An 18,459-nucleotide genomic window follows, 5' to 3' on the forward strand; every position below is an offset into this window, starting at 1 on the left:
AAAGCTGGTTCAATGACCATGGTGTTACTGTGCTTGATTGGCCTGCAAACTCGCCTGACCTGAACCCCATAGAGAACCTATGCGTTATTGTCAAGAGGAAGATGAGAGACACAAGACCCAACAATGCAGATGACCTGAAGGCCGCTATCAAAGCAATCTGGGCTTCCATTACATCTGAGCAGTGCCACAGGCTGATTACCTCCATGCCACGCCGCATTGATGCAGTAAATCATGCAAAAGGAGGCCCAACCAAGTTTTGAGTGCATAGAAATGAACATACTTTTCAGAAGCCTGACATTTATGTTTAAAATATCCTTTTTTTTATTGATCTTATGTAATATTCTAATTTTCTGAGACACTGAATTTGGGGTTTTCATTATCTGTAAGCCATAATCATCAAAATTTCAAGAAATAAAGACTTGAAATATTTCACTTTGTGTAATGAATCTATATAATATATGGGTTTCACTTTCTGAAATGAGTGACAAAAAATATTGACCTTTTTCATGATATTCAAATTTTTTAAGATGTACCTGTATGTCTGTAAATTTACGTAGGCCTAAAGTTAGGTTCTCTCAGGACAGTATCTATGCCACCCCTCCCACAGAAACAGAAGCTATACCAACCATAACCAGCCTATCTGTCTTTATTCTCACAGCTTCTACCACTCCAACAGTAGCACCAACCTCTGTAAAGAAATATCACCTAAGCAACAAAAATACTTTTTCCTCCAAAACTCATGCTGCGTTTGCGTATGATGACCACGGGTGGCGCTGTTGACGTGATCAACAATGCAGACTAGAGTTAAGCACCACTAGAGGGAAGCAGATACTTGTAGAATATGCAGACTTTGGGATTTTAAAACATTGAAAATAATAAGAAATAAGGAATAGAAAGAAAGGAAACGGAAACTGAATGAAAACATTTCATGATGTCAGATTCACAAACTGTGACAGACCCTCTTTTTGGAGGTGCAATAAATTCAGTATGTGCTTCCATTTGCTTTAGGAAATGACGCAGTTGCTAATGTGATTGCTGAGGGGACTGCAGAGAGGTGAGGGCACTAAAGCGCATCCCTCTCCACCCCATTCTACCCCGAGACACGTTGCCTAGGTTACACCTCCAGCTGCCACCTGAAGCTAAGCATCGCACCATCCGCCTCGCGAAAGACAATACGTCACACGTCAACACCTATTGAAAAACACACAAAAGGGATCTCAAGAAACAAAAATATACTCGGAAGAGAGAGACGGAGTATTTTAAGCCACGCACGCACTCAGACCCTCCTCGTTGTGATTGTCAGTATAGAGAGGCGGGCTCATATGGAGGGCCGCAGCTCGGCTCTGCAGCGTCTCCCGCTGCCTGCTTTTCCTCCGCGCGCGTCTCCGCGAGCGCTGTGATGTGAATATTAATGATGCTGCGCGAATCTCCACGCTCATTTCCACCGCCTTCACCCATCTGAGAGGTAAGACCGTATACATCCGTATTTTGCCATCTACGGTGCGGTTTGCATTATTATTCAGTGTCCATTTCATGCCGTGGAAGCGCGCGTCGTGTTTTTGAGGATGCTCAGTCGACGCAGTGTTGTTATCAATGAAGAGCGAAGCGAGTCAATGAGCCAGGTCTTTCAGTATGGTGCCTGTACGCATATTTATACTGGCTGTTTCGTTCTTAAAAAACTACCTCACCTTTGGGACGTGTCATTCAAACTATCACAAGTAAACACTTGGTGGTCTTTAGTTGAATGACTGGTGGTCAATTGAAGGAAATGGTCTTTGTGTTTATGGGGACGAAAAACAGATGTACTTATCAGTATGTTTATAGTTAAAGAAGATAATTTCACAGAACCCATTGGATGGGACGCATTTGTGATCCTTAAATGGCATTCAACAAGTGTAGACAGACTATCTCATTCTGCTATGTGCCTGATATTCTCCAGATAAGCCAGATTCTCCTGATATCCTGTATGTGTGTGTGTCTGTGTAACTGAGTGCTTGCCTATTTGTGTGGGGGCTGCAGTCAGACTATTATATTTTAAGCTTTTTTGAGCATTTGTTTGAATAATTCAGACTTTGGGTCAATATAGTGACTATTAGTGCTGAAATATTTTTTTAGAAAGGAAGGTTTGCTTTTAGTCAATGTATTAAGCCAATGAGATTTATATTGCATGAAGAGACTGGTCCAGATAATCCTCTGCCCATGATTTCAGTATCTCGCTCCCTCTCTCGCTCTTTCTCTCCCATCTGTGGCCCTGTCTTTGTCTGTCTTTCTCTGAAATGTATACAACCAGTTAATCATATCAGCTATGCGTTTCAGAGTTGGAGAATGAGACGGAGAGGTGGGTTTTTTGGAACTCCCATTCATGGAAATCCAAAGGTGCAGTCTGCAGAACAAAAACACACTGATTTAACTCATCCAGCATAAAGCGTAATCCTCTCATACGAGTAGGCACAATGAAACACCGGCCCTATAGTGTAGGGCTGCTGTTAAGCAGGTAATCTCTCTCTCTCTTGCACTCTGTTCTCTTTCATCAAAACTATTAACATAGAAAAATCAGTATTTCCATTAGCTAATTCATTGCTGAGGAAAAAGGTTTCCTTTAGGGATCCAGACTTCTGATGTATCCAAAATAAAAGGCCAACAGTTATTGCTGTCCATTGTTGTTGTTAAAAGTGTTGCTGACATATTAACTTTGTTTTAATCTCAGACTATAGTTCATCATAGTGTGTAAGATGCAGAGTCTGCCTTATTTTACAGTGTGGAGGCTGTGGAATATGTCTATGTTTAGGTTAATATGTGTTTGTGTGTAGAGTTTCGGGTTGGCTAGAGATTACAGCTTTATAGAGCTCAATACAATGAATTTGTATCTCAACTCTGCGAAAAAAGAAATGGATTTCATATTTGTTTCAAACACAAAGGCAGGAAATGCCTATAAACGTTGCAAGAGCCAGATGGGAACTTTTATTCCACTATGGATTGTGTCTGCTGCATGATCCCTTTGCGTGTCTACGTGTGTGGGTGTTAGAGTGTGTATATCTGTGTGTGTGTGTGTGGAGGGGGGTGTTGGTTGTGCTTCTATATAAACCATTTGCTGCTGAGTGTATTTGTTTCCATGGTTACCCCCATGCCAATGTAGATCACGTCATCACCAGACCAGACCTCTGCAGCTATTGTTTACTGTTCGTAGAGGAGAAGACTGAATGTGTGTTCGGCTTTTAGATACGTTCCCCACAGACCTTAAGTTCTTCATTGTTTTTTTTTTGTCCTTTTGTCTAGCCTATTGCTTACACTGCGTTTAATTCCTGGATGTCTTGCTTGGATTCATCATGTCTCCTGCTATATTTTGACCACCTGTCATTTTTCTGTGATAGACACACATGGAGGGCTATCTATTCAATACTGCTCAGTGACTCCTGTTGGTTGACTTGGCACGCAGTGTCCTCTGCTTGTATTGCCATCTGTAGCGCTCCATACAGAGCTGCATGAGTAAGAATGATCATCTACTGCTATATATATTGACATTCTAATGCAATACAAATAGTTTCTATTTTCCTCATTTGTCTTCTCACTGCTCCTAGTTTGTTTTAGGTCCCGAGAGAGGTGTTTGTCACTGTCATGTGAGCCTAACTTTGCTTTTTTATACAGTAAGTCCTTTATTGTTTCTTTATGAATTATGTCTGTTTTTGTTTTGTTTTTCACAGAGAGAATATTTTGGATTGTGGTTTATGAATCTTTTGTATATACACAACACTAGCACACAAGTGTTTTTAGTTTGTCTTAACAAAAGTTAATTTTTAATAATTAAGATATGTTTATAAATATATTTAAATATAAAAAACAGCTATAAATAATAGTAATAAAATATATTCATTTAAATAACAAATTCATTATTATTGTGTATGTGCAGTGTAGTTCATTAAGAAAGGAACTGAGGTTGTAATTTTAAAATCTGATGTTTTACATTTGTGAAAATGAAAAGACCAGCACATATTTTTTTATTTATTAGTCTTAACATAAATTAAGCTAAGTTTAATTCAGCTCATTCAGTAATACGTTTAAATTATTTGTATATATATACTGCCATTCAGAAGTTTATGGTCAGTAAGAAAAAAACAATAATTTGATTCAGCAAGATTACATTAAATTGCTCAAAAGTGTCACTAAAGACAGATAAATGCTGTTGTTTTGAACTTTCTGTTCATCAAAGAATGCTGAAAAATTGTATCAAGGTTTCTACAAAAATAATCAGCAGCACAACTATTTTTAACATTGATGTTAATAATAAATGTTTCATTAACATCAAATTAGCATACTACTATGATTTCTGAAGGATCAAGTGATACTGATTAGATTATAAATAGAAAACAGTTATATTAAATTGTAACAGTATTTCACAATATTAGTGTTTTACAGTATTTTTGATCAAATAAAAGCAGCTTGGCCATAAGAGACTTCTTTCAGAAACATGAAAAAAAATCTTACTGATTTCAAACTTTAAATAATAGTTGTCACTGACAAATGAGTACTGGTTGTAACTTTAAATTCTGATGTTTTACGTCTCTAAAAATAAAGACACAATTACGTGAGAATAAATGAAAGCATTCAGGCTTATCATATGTGATTAAAAACACTTTTACTGAGTTACTATTGAATTCTTTGTGGAGAGTAGAGGACACCGATGCTATCAGATCATTTAAAAAAAAAAAAAAGTGTCGTTTTCCTCACTAAATATTTAGTTCATGGCCCATTTCATCCTCTGTTTTATTCAGATACCTGCCTGCAAAGGCTTTTTTTCTTCATCTCTCTCTGTTATACAGTTTGTGGCTGGGGTTTGAATGCTGATTGAGCAAGTGGCATGAGATGATTATGCTTAGGTTTGATGAAAGACAATCTGTGAAGGGTGTGTACTTGCATGAGTGTGTGTGTGCACGTGTATCCTTCAACACAGCGATCTCTTCTCTTTATAGCTCATTCTGATAATTCAAGAGCATCCAGCTGCAGCATGAATAGAGTACAGGAATAAATAAATTAATAATATTCATCAGAGAATAGAGGTAAAAGAAGAAGGGGGAGGTAAAATGGATAAAGGTCAAATGGATGGAAGAAAACCATTCGCAGATGAGGGACAGAGTCAGAGGTATGAAGAGAGAGGGGTAAACATTAAAGAAAGATGAAAGCAGAAAGAAATAGGGAAAAGAAGAGAGAAAAGGAGAAATCCAGAGAAGAGAAGTGATGAGATAAGATGAGATGAGGGTCAGAGAGATATAAAGGAGTGAAAGAAAGGGGGACGGGTGTGTTTGTTGCTGAAGTGACTGTTTTTATTGTAAATGCAGCCTCAGTGTTTGTGTGTGTGTGTGTGTGTGGAGCTGGAGTATTGATCAGAGTGATCCACTCCTGCACTGAATGTTGACTCTGCACTAAAGGTGACACACAGGCTTCTCTGTCTGACTTTTTGCTTTTACACACAGTACATGAATTACATGAATTATATAAAAGCTTTATAATATTTTATCAATTCAAATGGTCACTGTTTAGGATGAAGATTAATGTACATCAAAATCAACACATGGCTTATAACAATTCATTCATTTTAATTTTTTTTAATACAACTATATAGAGTAGATTTACTAGCAGATATAGTTATTCTCTAGTCTAGAGTCTAAACACCAATGACCAAAGAAAACTGAAAAATTGATATTTTTCTAAATTAACTAATATTTTACATTTACTTTTTAAATTTAATGTAGTATCTATACAATATTCCAACAAAGCCTTTGACCAGTGAATTGATTACTGGGTTCCATTTTCCTTTTTGCATGGATTTGTGGATCATGGATGTAACAAAATTATATTGGCTGGTTTATTCATGGTTGAATCTCTGCTTTAACTTTGACAAAGCAGTGATATTGTACACCTTTAATTTTTGAAAAGCGATAGTCATTATCAGTGCAGAGTGAAGTGTTTAAATATTAAACACAGTGTGTCATAAGCATTTCTGATATGAAAAAAAGAAAGAAAGTGATAAAAATTTGATCAGCAGTAACTCTCAAATGATATGAAAATATTTCAGGTTTTAATGAGCTGACTTCAGCTCGTTCCTTAACATGCTTTGAAACCCAACAAATGAATATGATTCCATATGGTCAATGGGTTATGTTTAATGAACAAAAAATAAAGCTGAAGACTAACAGTAGTCAAGCAAAATTAGATGGTGAATGTAATGTAATTAGAATACCATTACTCACTGCTGTTCAACCTTCAAATCTTTTCTTAATGCTAATCATTATGGATCTTGTGATAAGACAGTGCTGTTCACACTGTATATGGCATAACACCCCGTGTTAGCGTTATGTCCGCAGCACTGTCTCATTTGCATAGTCCACCTCTAAATGTGTCATTCCTCCCACAGCAATGCCATGAATTATGAGACTACTGCATAAGCTGTAGTGTACTACTCTGTGATTACATTCAGCTGTATTGCTGCTTGCTCCTGTTTGCATTAAATTAGCTGTTCATTTTGTTTTTGCTGGGTCTCTTCTGTCTCTAGTAGAGAACATGGTTTTCTGGGTCTGTTTCAGCTGTTTAAAGACAGGACGTTTCAAGAGCAGCATGGCAGAAGCCCCCGTTGGAGAGGACGCACACAAAGAGAAGGAGAGTGCCACCCCACTTACCCACGATCCCCTGCCAGAGGTTGGGGTTGCTCTATGGGAAAGAGTATTGAAAGCAAGTGTTACAGCTGGTGCTTTCCTCCTGCTGTACACACTGTCTCAACTCACAGTGAGTTTATGCACATTTCTCAAATAATTCGTACATATCACACTTTATGCAGATGTGCACAACATGAACTATTCATTGATTTTTATTGCTGTTTGTGCGAGTGTGTTTCAGTTATGCCTATGTTCTGGTTTTGTCTATAAGTGGCAAATTTGGCTTTTAGCTGTAATTAAGCAGTTGATCATTTTGTTGTGTAGCCAAATAATGAAATCAAGAATGTTTTAATTTTATAATAGCGGTTTTTGTCATGTCATGGTTTTTGTCACACAAAATCTGTGTGCTTGTATGTCTCTATGTTTGAATGTGTTTGTGCATATAAGTATAGAAAAACAGGCTGTTCCGGGGTCTGCTGTGATTGACCCTATAGTCAATAACTGCACCGCATGCCTTCCTGTCTGACAAACTGGCAAACAGCTGTGCAAGACTTATATATACACATAAACTACTGTTCAAAAATTTGGGGTCAGTACCTTTTATACTTTTAATATTCTATTCAGGAAGGATGCATTGACTTGATCAGAAGTGATAATAAAACCATTTAATGTTACAAAGGATTCAATTTCAAATAAACTGTGTTCTTTTGAACTTTCTATTCATCAAAGAATCCTATCAATGAATTGATAGGTGTTATATTTGTATTAACTGTGGTTATAACTATTCATGAGACTGTACAATGCATTATAAGGTGCTTTACAAGGCATAATTAATGTTTCAAAACTACTTTTATAATGCATTACACATAAAAGCTGTAAGTAATGTTTGCAGTACAACTGTTTTCACAACTGTTTTTGAGCAGAAATTCAGCATATTTGAATGATTTCTGAAGGATTGTGTGACACTGAAGACTAGTGGTCGCCCGATATATCGCCAAGGCCGATATTTGGCATTTTTTCAAATATTGGCATCGGCCGATAAGTTTTTCTGTTTGGCTGATGTGTTCGACGCAGGACTTTTATTTTGACGGCGCTGAGAACGGCAGCGTCTGAGCACACAGTGCTCACATACTTCCTCTTGTTCACTGTCAACGTTCTGTCGGAAAGAAGTCTAATGATCAGATAGAACTGTTAAACAACGGAATTAAAATGTATCCAAAAGAGTATTATAACGATTGCTTTGATATTATTAGTAATAGAAAGGCAAACATTATAATACTTTCTCTTGCCGTCAGCATTTAGCAAATACGCATTTATATCATTTAAACAAATTTTTTAATGTCTAATGAACATTTTATTTCACAAGCCTTGCAAACTTAGTCGAATTCAGCTGTGAGATCTTATAAAGTGTGCATTTGTATCCTGCATGATCTCGTGTTCTCTACGAGATGGTCGGTCCGTGCGAATTGAATGCGGACAGTAGGAGAGTTCAGCGCGATAAAATCGTTAAAATCGTGATTTAAAATTATGCTGTGCTTTATGCATTTGCCCACTGTCATATTCATATCATTTTACTGTGTGCTGTATGTAAAATGAGTGTTACCTTGGCTTTATTCGAAAAAATATGATTCCCAATGCACACAAACGGTGTGCCCTGTTGGTTACAGTGTTTACTTCCTTTTTAAGTATATTTTTATTAAAAATTTATTTATTTGTGAAAAATACTTTGTCATCTGAAGTACAAGTATGTTTATTTTACACATTTATTTTTGAATCCATTTTCAAATGATTTCAAATTTCTTAAATTAATTAATTAAAATAAATAAAATTATATCGGCCATCGGCCACCCTGCTTTCCAAGATATCGGCATCGGCTGTCAAAAAACAATATTGGTCGACCACTACTGAAAACTGGAGTAATGGCTGCTGAAAATTCAGCTTTGCCATCACAGGGATAAATTACATTTAAAAAAACATGAAAATAGAAAACATTTATTTTAAATTGTAATAATATTTCACAATATTACTATTTTTACTATTTGATATAAATGAAGCCATGAACACAAGACACTTCTTTCAAAAACAATACAAAAAAATATTGGCAATCCTAAACTTTTGAACGGTAGTCTATTTGCAAAAAATAATCATCTACTAATTTGAAATTAAGCTTGTGGCAAATGCCAAAACACAATTAATAATTCATATCCAATGTCTCATATCTTTCTTTGCCTCCCCTAGTTGTTGATATGTAAGTCACTGCTGTGTTTTGCAGGGTTTGTGTATAGTAAGTGTGTTTTGTTGATGTGTTCAGGGTTTGTGGGTCCTTTACATGCTGAATGGATACAGAGCTTTTCCAGCAGCACATAAAGTTTTGGATCTCCTTCAGTACCTTCTCTCCACCAGTGATGCCTATGATCAACAGGTGATGGAGCTAGAACTGAAATATCTTCTCTGATGTGACAGAGAATTTTACATCATATGTCGTTCATTGTCTGCAGATGGAGATATGGAGGGTGGAAAGCTTTTTGCCCCTCATAGCCACACTCTTTTTAGGTGTAGTCATCCTTGGTACTGGAGTGAGTACTTTCTTTATGGTGTTGCCTTTTTAGAGATTTAGTTTCACCTATTTAAACAATAACTTGTATAAGTGCACTAGAGCATGTGCTCCATATATAGTCTTGCTGCAGCTGATTTGAAAACGAGCATGCATCGTTCCTTTGTGTAAAGCTTGAACCTTCCTTTCTCCTCCCACTTGCTGTCACAACAGACGCTGTTCTGCATTAAAACCCTGGTGCCTGGCAACCCATCTTGCTTCCCTGACGACCGCCGTCAGTCCATGAGCAGGCAGCCCTCCTTTACATATTCAGAATGGACAGATGCTAAACAGGAGGATTTCTACGAGCTGGATGCTGTTCCGGAGACGCCCGTGTTTGACTGCTTTATGGACATGAAGACCGAAGCTGACCCTGTCACTCTCACTGTCAAAACTGTGGGTTTGCAGGAAAGGTAAGAAAATCACATCTATATGTTTTGCATTTGATGTACATTACATTGCTGGATTGGCAATCTGAAATACCAGGCATTTTCGGCACACTTTGGTCAAATACAATGTTTTTTTTTCAGCTATGTGAAAGTATGATAAAAGACAGTCAGTTCCCTTCACTGATACATTCAAATAAACCCCCACACATTTTGAGCTTGGCGAAAAGTGAGCTCGCTGTGCCTCTACAGAATTTTCTTTGCTATCGCATCTATTCTCGTGTCCCGACTCTGGTCTTTGTTAACAGACTGTCTTCAGAAAAGTTTTGAAGGCATTTTCTTTTCATCTTATGTCTTTATAAGCACAGTTGCTTTGTTTACCGCTGTAACCAAGATAACGTTTTATCACTGCTGTTCCATAAGCTCCACCTGCTGTCAGAGAGTAAATTTGCATTTTTAGCATATCTTCACAAAGCTGAAGTCAGACCATTCTGTTTGCTTGAAATCTTGAAATTGTACAACCTAATTTATATAAAAAATAACTGCCCATGCATCTTTGGATTGTGATTCAGTGGTTGCCTCTAATTTCTAATGGCTACAGATTTTTTAAGGCCAGTTCAGCGTGTAATAGAGCAAATAAACATCATGTTTACGTACTCTTTCTTTCTTTCTTGTCTTGCTTAAAGAAAAAATATATATACACACACACACCATTTGCAATTTTTTTCTTTATATATATATATGTAATGGGTGTGCGATATTGACAAAAAATTATATGTAGATATTTTCTGGGATTTCACCGATAACGATAATTAGACGATATTTTGCTTAGTGTGTTATTGTGCTTGTATCTTAAGCACGGCCGTGGACAGTTGACTCCTAAAGTTTTTAATATTCTTCATATTCTGTGTGGTGGTCAGTTCACACTGATAGAAATGAATCTTTTCCAATAAGTTTAAACAGATTTTTACATTTTATAGTTATTTTTACCTGTATAGCCATTTTTTCTAAAAGTGTCCATTATCTTTTGAGTCAAATTTTTACATTCAATCAGTGAATTAGAAGACATTTGGGCTGTTACCAAGCAAATGAAATCAACACAGAAGCTGCATCTGAAGTGGCACATCGTTAAAACAACAATTACGATATTATCGCAGACAATATATATCGCACACGCATAATATATATATATATATATATATATATATATATATATATATATATATATATACAACTAAATAAGTGAAGTACAATAATATTATCATCTCTATTATTCATCTTTTTTTAGTTATATTTAATGGGTCACATTATGTGTAGTGTGAGAACCAAACCAAATCTCCAGGTGCTCTTATGAGATTATACATTTATGTAAAATGGCCCACCTCTATTATAATATTGTACAGGTGGGCTGCTGGGACCAAAAATGGGCTGATTTTATGTCCCAGTCCTGCCCTGTTACATTCTATAAATAATTTTTTGTTGTTTGCTTTTAGAATATTCTTGTGATGGTTCAGCGTTTAATGTGACAGTGTGCTGAATATTTTAATGAGGAAAGAATCATAAATACAAAAGTGGTGATGGTGGAAAGGCTATCCACTTGTGTCATAATTAAACATGGAAAAGCAATTGTTTAATATTTAAAGGCAACTTTAAATAAATATTTTAACACAGATGAATTCCCTTTTCATGTATTCAGAATTTCATATCCTAAGGTTCATAAATCAGAAACTACTTTAAAAAAGAAAAGTAGTCAAAGTAGTCGTGACCCGTTCACACTAATTTTACTAATTTTAAGTTTTTATAAAGAACCTGAAAAAGGCTTTAGACCTTGAACAACTCTGAATGCATCTGAATTTACATTGTATATTCAAATTACATTGTCACACAAACTCTGTTGTGATTTTCAGGAGAGGTTCTAACGTGTCGCTGACGTTGGACATGTGCACCCCTGGTACTACAGAGCCCTATGGAGCGCTGCTGTCCCCTAGAGAGCAGAGCACACAGGAATACCTGCAGAACGCTTCCAACCTGCTCACCCCCGAGCAGCTGCACAAGCGCGCACTGGACGACGCTGTACTGCAGGCCGAGTTCTATGTGAGTATCACTCACAGTAACATCCACGTGCAATATAAAACAGTGATCGTAACATGACAGCATCTTGTGATTCTGGTGGGAACAGGAAACACCCATGAACTTCGTGGACCCTAAAGAATACAATTTTCCTGGCGTGGTGAGGAAGAATCGCTACAAAACCATACTACCAAGTGTGTATAATACTCTGCATATAGTAAAGTGTGGAAATGGATGGCGAGGTTTGTTAATGATGATATTGGCATGTCTTTGAATTTGTAAGATCTTAACTGTATTGCAGACACACATAGCAGAGTTTGCTTAAAAGCAAAAGAGGAGGAAGGTGATTTCCTCAGCACCTACATCAACGCTAATTATTTGAAGGTGAGTATGTGTTCGTATCAAATGAAAATTTTGTTTTGCTTGTTGATAAAGTATGTAAGCTGTGATGTGTTCATTTTTAATAAACTTAATAAATTAGTTTGTGATGAAACAACCAAATCTTTGTAGAGTTGTAGAATCATTTAGCATTGTCCAAAAATTGTTTCATGTTTGTAATATTTCTGTATGAGCCCTATGTCATAGCTTTTATGATTTATTCTAAGATCACAAATTATGAGGAGACTGTATAATGTTTGAAAAATAATAATTTGATGTGTTTTTGCTGGTGTGTGCAGTATTTCTGATCACATAGAAATGTTATAGGCTGAAAAGTTAAGGCCTTTCTTTCTTTCAAACTTTTTTCTTTAGGGCTACGGAGGGAAAGAAAAGGCTTACATTGCCACACAGGGTCCAACTGTAAACACAGTGGGGGATTTCTGGAGGATGGTTTGGCAGGAGCGCTGTCCCATTATTGTCATGATCACCAACATTGAAGAAAAAAATGAGGTCTTTATATATCCACACATATCACATGATTGGGAGGAATCATTCTTTCATGCTGAGCAATTAAACATCTTTGAGATATTTTAATAATTAATATGTATTCTCTCCTTAATTATCAGGCTTATGCAAACTTGAATTAACACTAAATAGTTCTTCTTGTGCAACCCCTAGTCCTGTCACTATTCAATACTTAGCACAAACTCAGGCTGAACATCAAACTATCATATTCTCAAATGTTAATTTGTAACTTTAGGTATTTTGCAGAAGTCAGACACCAGGGTTTAGGTGATTTTGACTCTACATACCTTGAAATATTTAGGTGAATTCCAGTAAGTTATCAGAAATCATGAATGGAATTATCTGAATGGTTTAAAATGGGCTTTGCTGGACTGAATAAAACACATATAATATATAAATCAAATAAGACATTTTTGTGTGTATCCCACAGAAATGCACAGAATACTGGCCAGAGGACAGTGTCATCTGTGAAGATATCGAGATCACTGTCAAACAGGTCATCCAGGCAGATGACTACAGTCTAAGGATTTTCACTGTGAAGGTTTGTTTTGTGTTTGAGTGTGTGTGTGTGTGTGTGTGTGTGTGTGTGTGTGTGTGTGTGTGTGTGTGTGTTCATGTGATTATGCCTAGGATGTTGACTTGTATTTCTAGTGTTTTATATGCAAATTATTAACTAAAGGAATCTTAATGTATTAATTTATTTAATTTTGTCTGTTATATTTTTACCAAATGATACTAACTGAAAGAATAGAATTTTGACACATTTCAGTGTTCTGCCAAAAGCTGAGTACAGGAAGGCTTGTAATGGAAATGTTTTGGTCTATTGAAACAAAATGTGGCATATCTCATTGTGACTGTGCCCTGAGGGTACCCGAGCAGTTTGGTGACAGTGCCACCTATAGGTTAATATTGCATTACAACATTGCAGCAACATTGAACTGACTGTATCATATTTCGCATCCTCTTTTAAACTAGAATTCAGAGACCAAAAAAGTGAAATCTGAGATTGCATATTATGTGCTGTTTTTAAAAGCCATCACTTTTTAAAAAGTAATTTCTACTTGTCAAATACAATTACTTTATTTAGTTTCATGTAGACATTACAATACAGTATAACTAATGAAGACAAGACTAATATTTACAGAAGAGTCTTTCCTTCAAGAAGTTTGTGTGAAAGACTAGAAAGATGAGAAGGACTGAAAGGTCCAGGTTGAGCGCAAAATCTTTTTGCTTCTGTTTTCTACTGTTTCCTCTGGAGGCATGGCTGTCATGGCAACAAATATTCTTAGCAATGCAGTGTTTCACATAATTGAAGTAAATATAGTTAATCACAAAATCTGTGTAAGATATCTTAAAGAGATATATCAAAGAATGTGTATACAGTATGTGTTAGTATGGGCATAATTTGGTATGTAGTATATATAAGGTCAGAGATTACCAACCTGATAATCATTTTTCCTGATAATATTTCAACAATCATGTTTATGTGTCTTCTCTCTCAGTTATTTGGAATCAGAACTAGACATTTGTGAATCATTATTGATCAGTCAAATGGGTTTGCAAAAAGATCTGAAATTGTTCTTGATTCAGTTAATGCATTTGAACAGAACCCCAGTACTGATGAAGGCTAGAAACGCTCCTGTCTATACATGTGTGTTAAGCGGGGCACACACTGTTTGATTTATGAGTGCTTTACAATTGTTGCTTGTCTCATTGAAAATGAGCATAGACATAGGATTTACATTGTCAATCCATGACACGCTTTGTGACGGTGATGTGTATGGTGCAAAGTTTTTTTTTTTTTCTGTACTCCTAAAGGTTCTTGATTTCACAGTTGTCACAGGAGAAGCCATACTGCAGGACTGTGACAGAACCTCAAACCCTCCGACAGAATTTCATCAGATTACAATGGTCACTCATCGGCTTTCAGCACACATGTTAAACTAGTGATCAAAGGCTACAGCTTTTGACTTGAATAAGAGGAATCTTGTAGGATTTTTCTCAGATGCCCAAATCAAATGGTCAGTTTTGTAGAGTGAACCCGGCTTTACTCAACTGCAAATGTTTGTGTGTGTAGAGTGAGGGTGAAGAGCGCACTCTCAGACAGTACTGGTACACATCCTGGCCAGATCAGAAAACTCCAGACAAGGCCCCTCCTCTTTTGGAGTTGGTTAGGGAAGTGGAGGAAGCGAGGAAACAGGCTCCGCCCAACAGTGGCCCTGTCATTGTCCACTGCAGGTAACACACTTTTCAAAAAAGTTGTTAAAGTGACAGGAAAAATATAAAGGTAATATATTTAAACACTGTTTTCTCTACTCTTAGTGCAGGGATTGGACGCACTGGCTGTTTCATTGCTACCTCTATATTGTGCCAAGAGCTAAGCAATGAAGGGGTGGTTGACATTCTGAAGACTACTAGCCAGCTACGCTTGGACAGGTAAAATATAGATACACTGTGCATCCTTTGAAACACAAGTGTCAGTTTGGGTTGAGACAGCAGCAGAATAAATGTTAGCTGATTGGCCTCAGTGGTATCCGGGACAACCTGAAGTCATGGAGAAAAATCCTCGCAAGACCTGTTGGTGTTACATTAGGCTATTGTTAAGTGCCAAGTTGGATTGCTAGATGCTATTAAAGGGATAGTTCACCCAAAAATGAAAATTCTGTCATTAATTACTCACCCTCATCATGTCTATCCAAACCCATAAGACTGTTCATCTTTGGGACATAAATGAAGATATTTTTGCTTTCTGACCCTGCATAGACACCAATGTAACTGCCACGTTCAAGGCCCAGAAAGGTAGCAAGACACTGATAAAATAGTCCATGTGATATTAGTTCAACCGTAATTTTATGAAGCTATGAGAATACTTTTTGTGCACAAAGAAAATAAAAACAACAACTTTATTCAACAATTACTTCTCTTCCATGCTAGACTTCGACGTGCGTTCACAACAGTACCACAACACATGCGCATGCATTCCTCTGCTTGCAAAAAAGCTGTAGTGCATCCAGGTTTAAGTTGGAACTCTGGCTTCTGCGTCAGCAGCATCACACACGTGTCGTGGTACTCTCATGAATGGTGGTGGAGATTGACACGGAAGAGAAGAATTGTTAAATAAAGTAATTTTTATTTACTTTGCTCAGAAAAAGTATTCTCGTAGCTTCATAAAATTAAGGTTGAACCACTGATGTCACATGGAGTTTTTAACAATGTCCCTTCCTACTACAGTATGTTTCTGGGCCTTGAACACGGTAGTTACATTGCTGTCTATTCAGGGTCAGAAAGCTCTCAGATTTCATCAAAAATCTTAATTTGTGTTCCAAAGAGGAACGAAGGTCTCACAGGTTTGGAACAACATGATGACGAGTAATTAATGACAGAATTTTCATTTTTGGGTGAACTATCCTTTTAAGTACATTAACAGTTGGTCTCATGTTGTTGTTGTTGTTGCTGTGATTTCAGAGGCGGCATGATCCAGACAGCGGAGCAGTATCAGTTTGTTCATCATGTACTCAGCCTGTATGAAAGACAGCTTCGGGAGACCTCAGAAGAGTAAAGCCTCCATGAGCGCACAACCTTCACACCACTCCTCACAGAGCAGTTGACCTTCATCCGAACACATGGGCCAGGGACTGACCCTCAGTACCTCAAGTCTCATGTCTTCAAACACAACAGAAGTTTTAGGAGCAGACCCAATATTAGATTTAAGCTGAGTCCAATCTCCAATACCTAATTCCCACCAATCAGTTATTAAATATACTTTGTCTTTTTTCTTTACCATAACAGTAACATAAAGCGGTCAGTTATGTCATGCACAAGTACTGCCCACATAATAATGCTCAGCAGACCATCAGTGCTCAAGCGCGACAATGTTTGAATGCGTGCATACTTCATACGCAGTGGTATGAACACAATAACAAGCAGACACCAAGGCCTCCATTTATGAAGTATATTAACATTAGGTTTAGGGACCTCCTCAATTTCTGAGCCTACAAATACAGCAATTTTCCTTTTACTGCTAAGACATTTTTACAGGATTTATAACTCAGTGTTAAGATGAGATTTGTAGTAAAGTGTGCATGTACATTTGGGTCTTACATGTTGAAAGATCAACCTCTTGGCAATCTGAACATCAGTATGTATGTGTGTGTCGCAGAAACAGAAGGGGAGCGAGAGGTACTGTTTACTACATGTTCAATGATTATCAGACTTTAACTCCGGATATGTGGTTGGTCTCTAGAAGAGGTTAGCCTACCACATTTAATACAAAATGGCCTTAATATGTGTCTCTGTTCGTTCTGGGGTCTGTATGGTTGTGTGTAAATGTTGTCGGGCAGAGCTAAAGGCAATGTGGTGTTACAGCCTGTCATCTTCTCATTCGGTAAGGCTGAGAGAGGGACAGAGACTGACACATTTTCCCTCAGCAAATCTTTGCCTTCTCGATTTGCGTGTTGTCGGACGCTATATCGTGTAAAACATTTTAGTTGGACTCTAAAAAGCATTGATGCTGCACCTCAAGGTTTTATGTATCAAAATGCCGAAACACTGTATCCAACTAATGTTAAATTTGTAAATCACAGCTTGTATCAATAGCAGAAATCATGACAATGGGACATATATAGTTGTGATGTTTTTTGCTAATTTGTTTATTTTCTGAGCTTGTTATACTCTGCTTACATTTAACATTGTTTATATGTGGGTCTGCGTATCTGATTAGTTAAGATGTATAATCAGTATTTGCCCGAGTTGGCAGCTCGTACAGCTTTGCTGAGACTTGCAGTTTGCATGAGCAAGTACATTTTAAACTTCTTTTTAATTATGAGCAAGGAAATGTTTAAATTAGAAGCAGACATCTGCGTGTGATTATATGCGAAAGCTTCTGGTACAGCAGAGTGTCTGATGTTGGAATAAGCATCTTCAGTCCGACGGACTCATGTGATCCAGCTGGAAGTACCAATGCAAGCTCTCCTCTGAATTTCTTTAGACAGTACTGCTACCACCCTTATTGTCTCCAGTCGTTCCCGAGCTAGTCATATGTCCTCAAAATGATGTTTCCTTCCAGGCAGCTCTGAGCTGAAATTAGGAGGTTTACAGAAGCTTGAAAACACCTCCTTGTTACACAAGAGATTGTACTTTTTTTGTGAGTGTTGTAATTGTTAGTTCAAGGCCTCATGATAGTTTGCCAGAAATGAGAATGACTTTCATTCACGTGCTTTAATCGCTGCTGTTATAGTCTTTTTATTATTGCAGAACTGCTTTCGTGTTTTGGTTGGTACTGAGTAATTGAATTTTATTATTTGTTTTTAATGAACTGGCATATTAGTCCTGTTTATTGAAAGAGTTTTGTCTCTGTTTTTGTGCTGTTATTACACTGCCAAAGACTGTAGTGATTGGTCAATACCGCAAAACCTGAACATTCTGAATTCTGTATTTACAAACTTTGAAAACTGAAGTTTTAACACAAACATGTGGAATTGTGTACATGTATGAAACCAGCATTTATATATTTTTAAAGTGAAAAATCTGAATTCCCACTGTAAAACCTGTTCTCTGACTTACACAACCTTTCTTGATCAGTTTGTTATATTTTCGTACATGCATGTTAGTATATTATTTTATGGCACTGTATGCCTCCTTTTCATAGTGTGTATGAATATATATATATATATATATATATATATATATACATATATGTGTGTACACACACAGTATCTCACAGAAGTGAGTACACCCCTCACATCTTTGTAAATATTTTGTTATATCCTTTCATGTGACAATACTGAAGAAATGACACTTTGCTACAATGTAAAGTAGTGAGCTTATAGTAGCTTAAAGTACAGCTTGTATAACAGTGTAA

General features: G+C 36.9%; 1 protein-coding gene across 1 annotated transcript; it reads left to right on the top strand.

Moving 5' to 3' along the window:
* The first annotated feature begins 1,030 nt into the window (after positions 1-1,030).
* On the top strand, positions 1,031-18,163 carry LOC306867357 (tyrosine-protein phosphatase non-receptor type 5-like). Its single transcript, XM_079412967.1, has 15 exons — positions 1,031-1,465; positions 3,372-3,486; positions 3,579-3,644; positions 6,579-6,777; positions 8,959-9,069; positions 9,146-9,223; positions 9,415-9,653; positions 11,534-11,720; positions 11,806-11,890; positions 11,998-12,080; positions 12,447-12,584; positions 13,030-13,140; positions 14,677-14,837; positions 14,922-15,035; positions 16,065-18,163. The coding sequence occupies exons 4-15, from the start codon at positions 6,610-6,612 to the stop codon at positions 16,156-16,158; spliced, it is 1,569 nt and encodes a 522-aa protein (XP_079269093.1). The 5' UTR covers positions 1,031-1,465; positions 3,372-3,486; positions 3,579-3,644; positions 6,579-6,609; the 3' UTR covers positions 16,159-18,163.
* Positions 18,164-18,459: the final 296 nt, after the last annotated feature.

This window comes from Barbus barbus (genome assembly GCF_936440315.1).
Source record: "Barbus barbus genome assembly, chromosome: 1".
Lineage (NCBI taxonomy): Eukaryota > Metazoa > Chordata > Actinopteri > Cypriniformes > Cyprinidae > Barbus > Barbus barbus.

Bases quoted from the DNA above. Each gene is read 5' to 3' on its own strand.
- LOC306867357 (XM_079412967.1), top strand. From the start codon at position 6,610: ATGGCAGAAGCCCCCGTTGGAGAGGACGCACACAAAGAGAAGGAGAGT. The intron at 9,224-9,414 runs GTGAGTACTTTC...CTGTCACAACAG, and splicing joins TAGTCATCCTTGGTACTGGA to ACGCTGTTCTGCATTAAAAC. The intron at 12,585-13,029 runs GTCTTTATATAT...TGTATCCCACAG, and splicing joins ACATTGAAGAAAAAAATGAG to AAATGCACAGAATACTGGCC.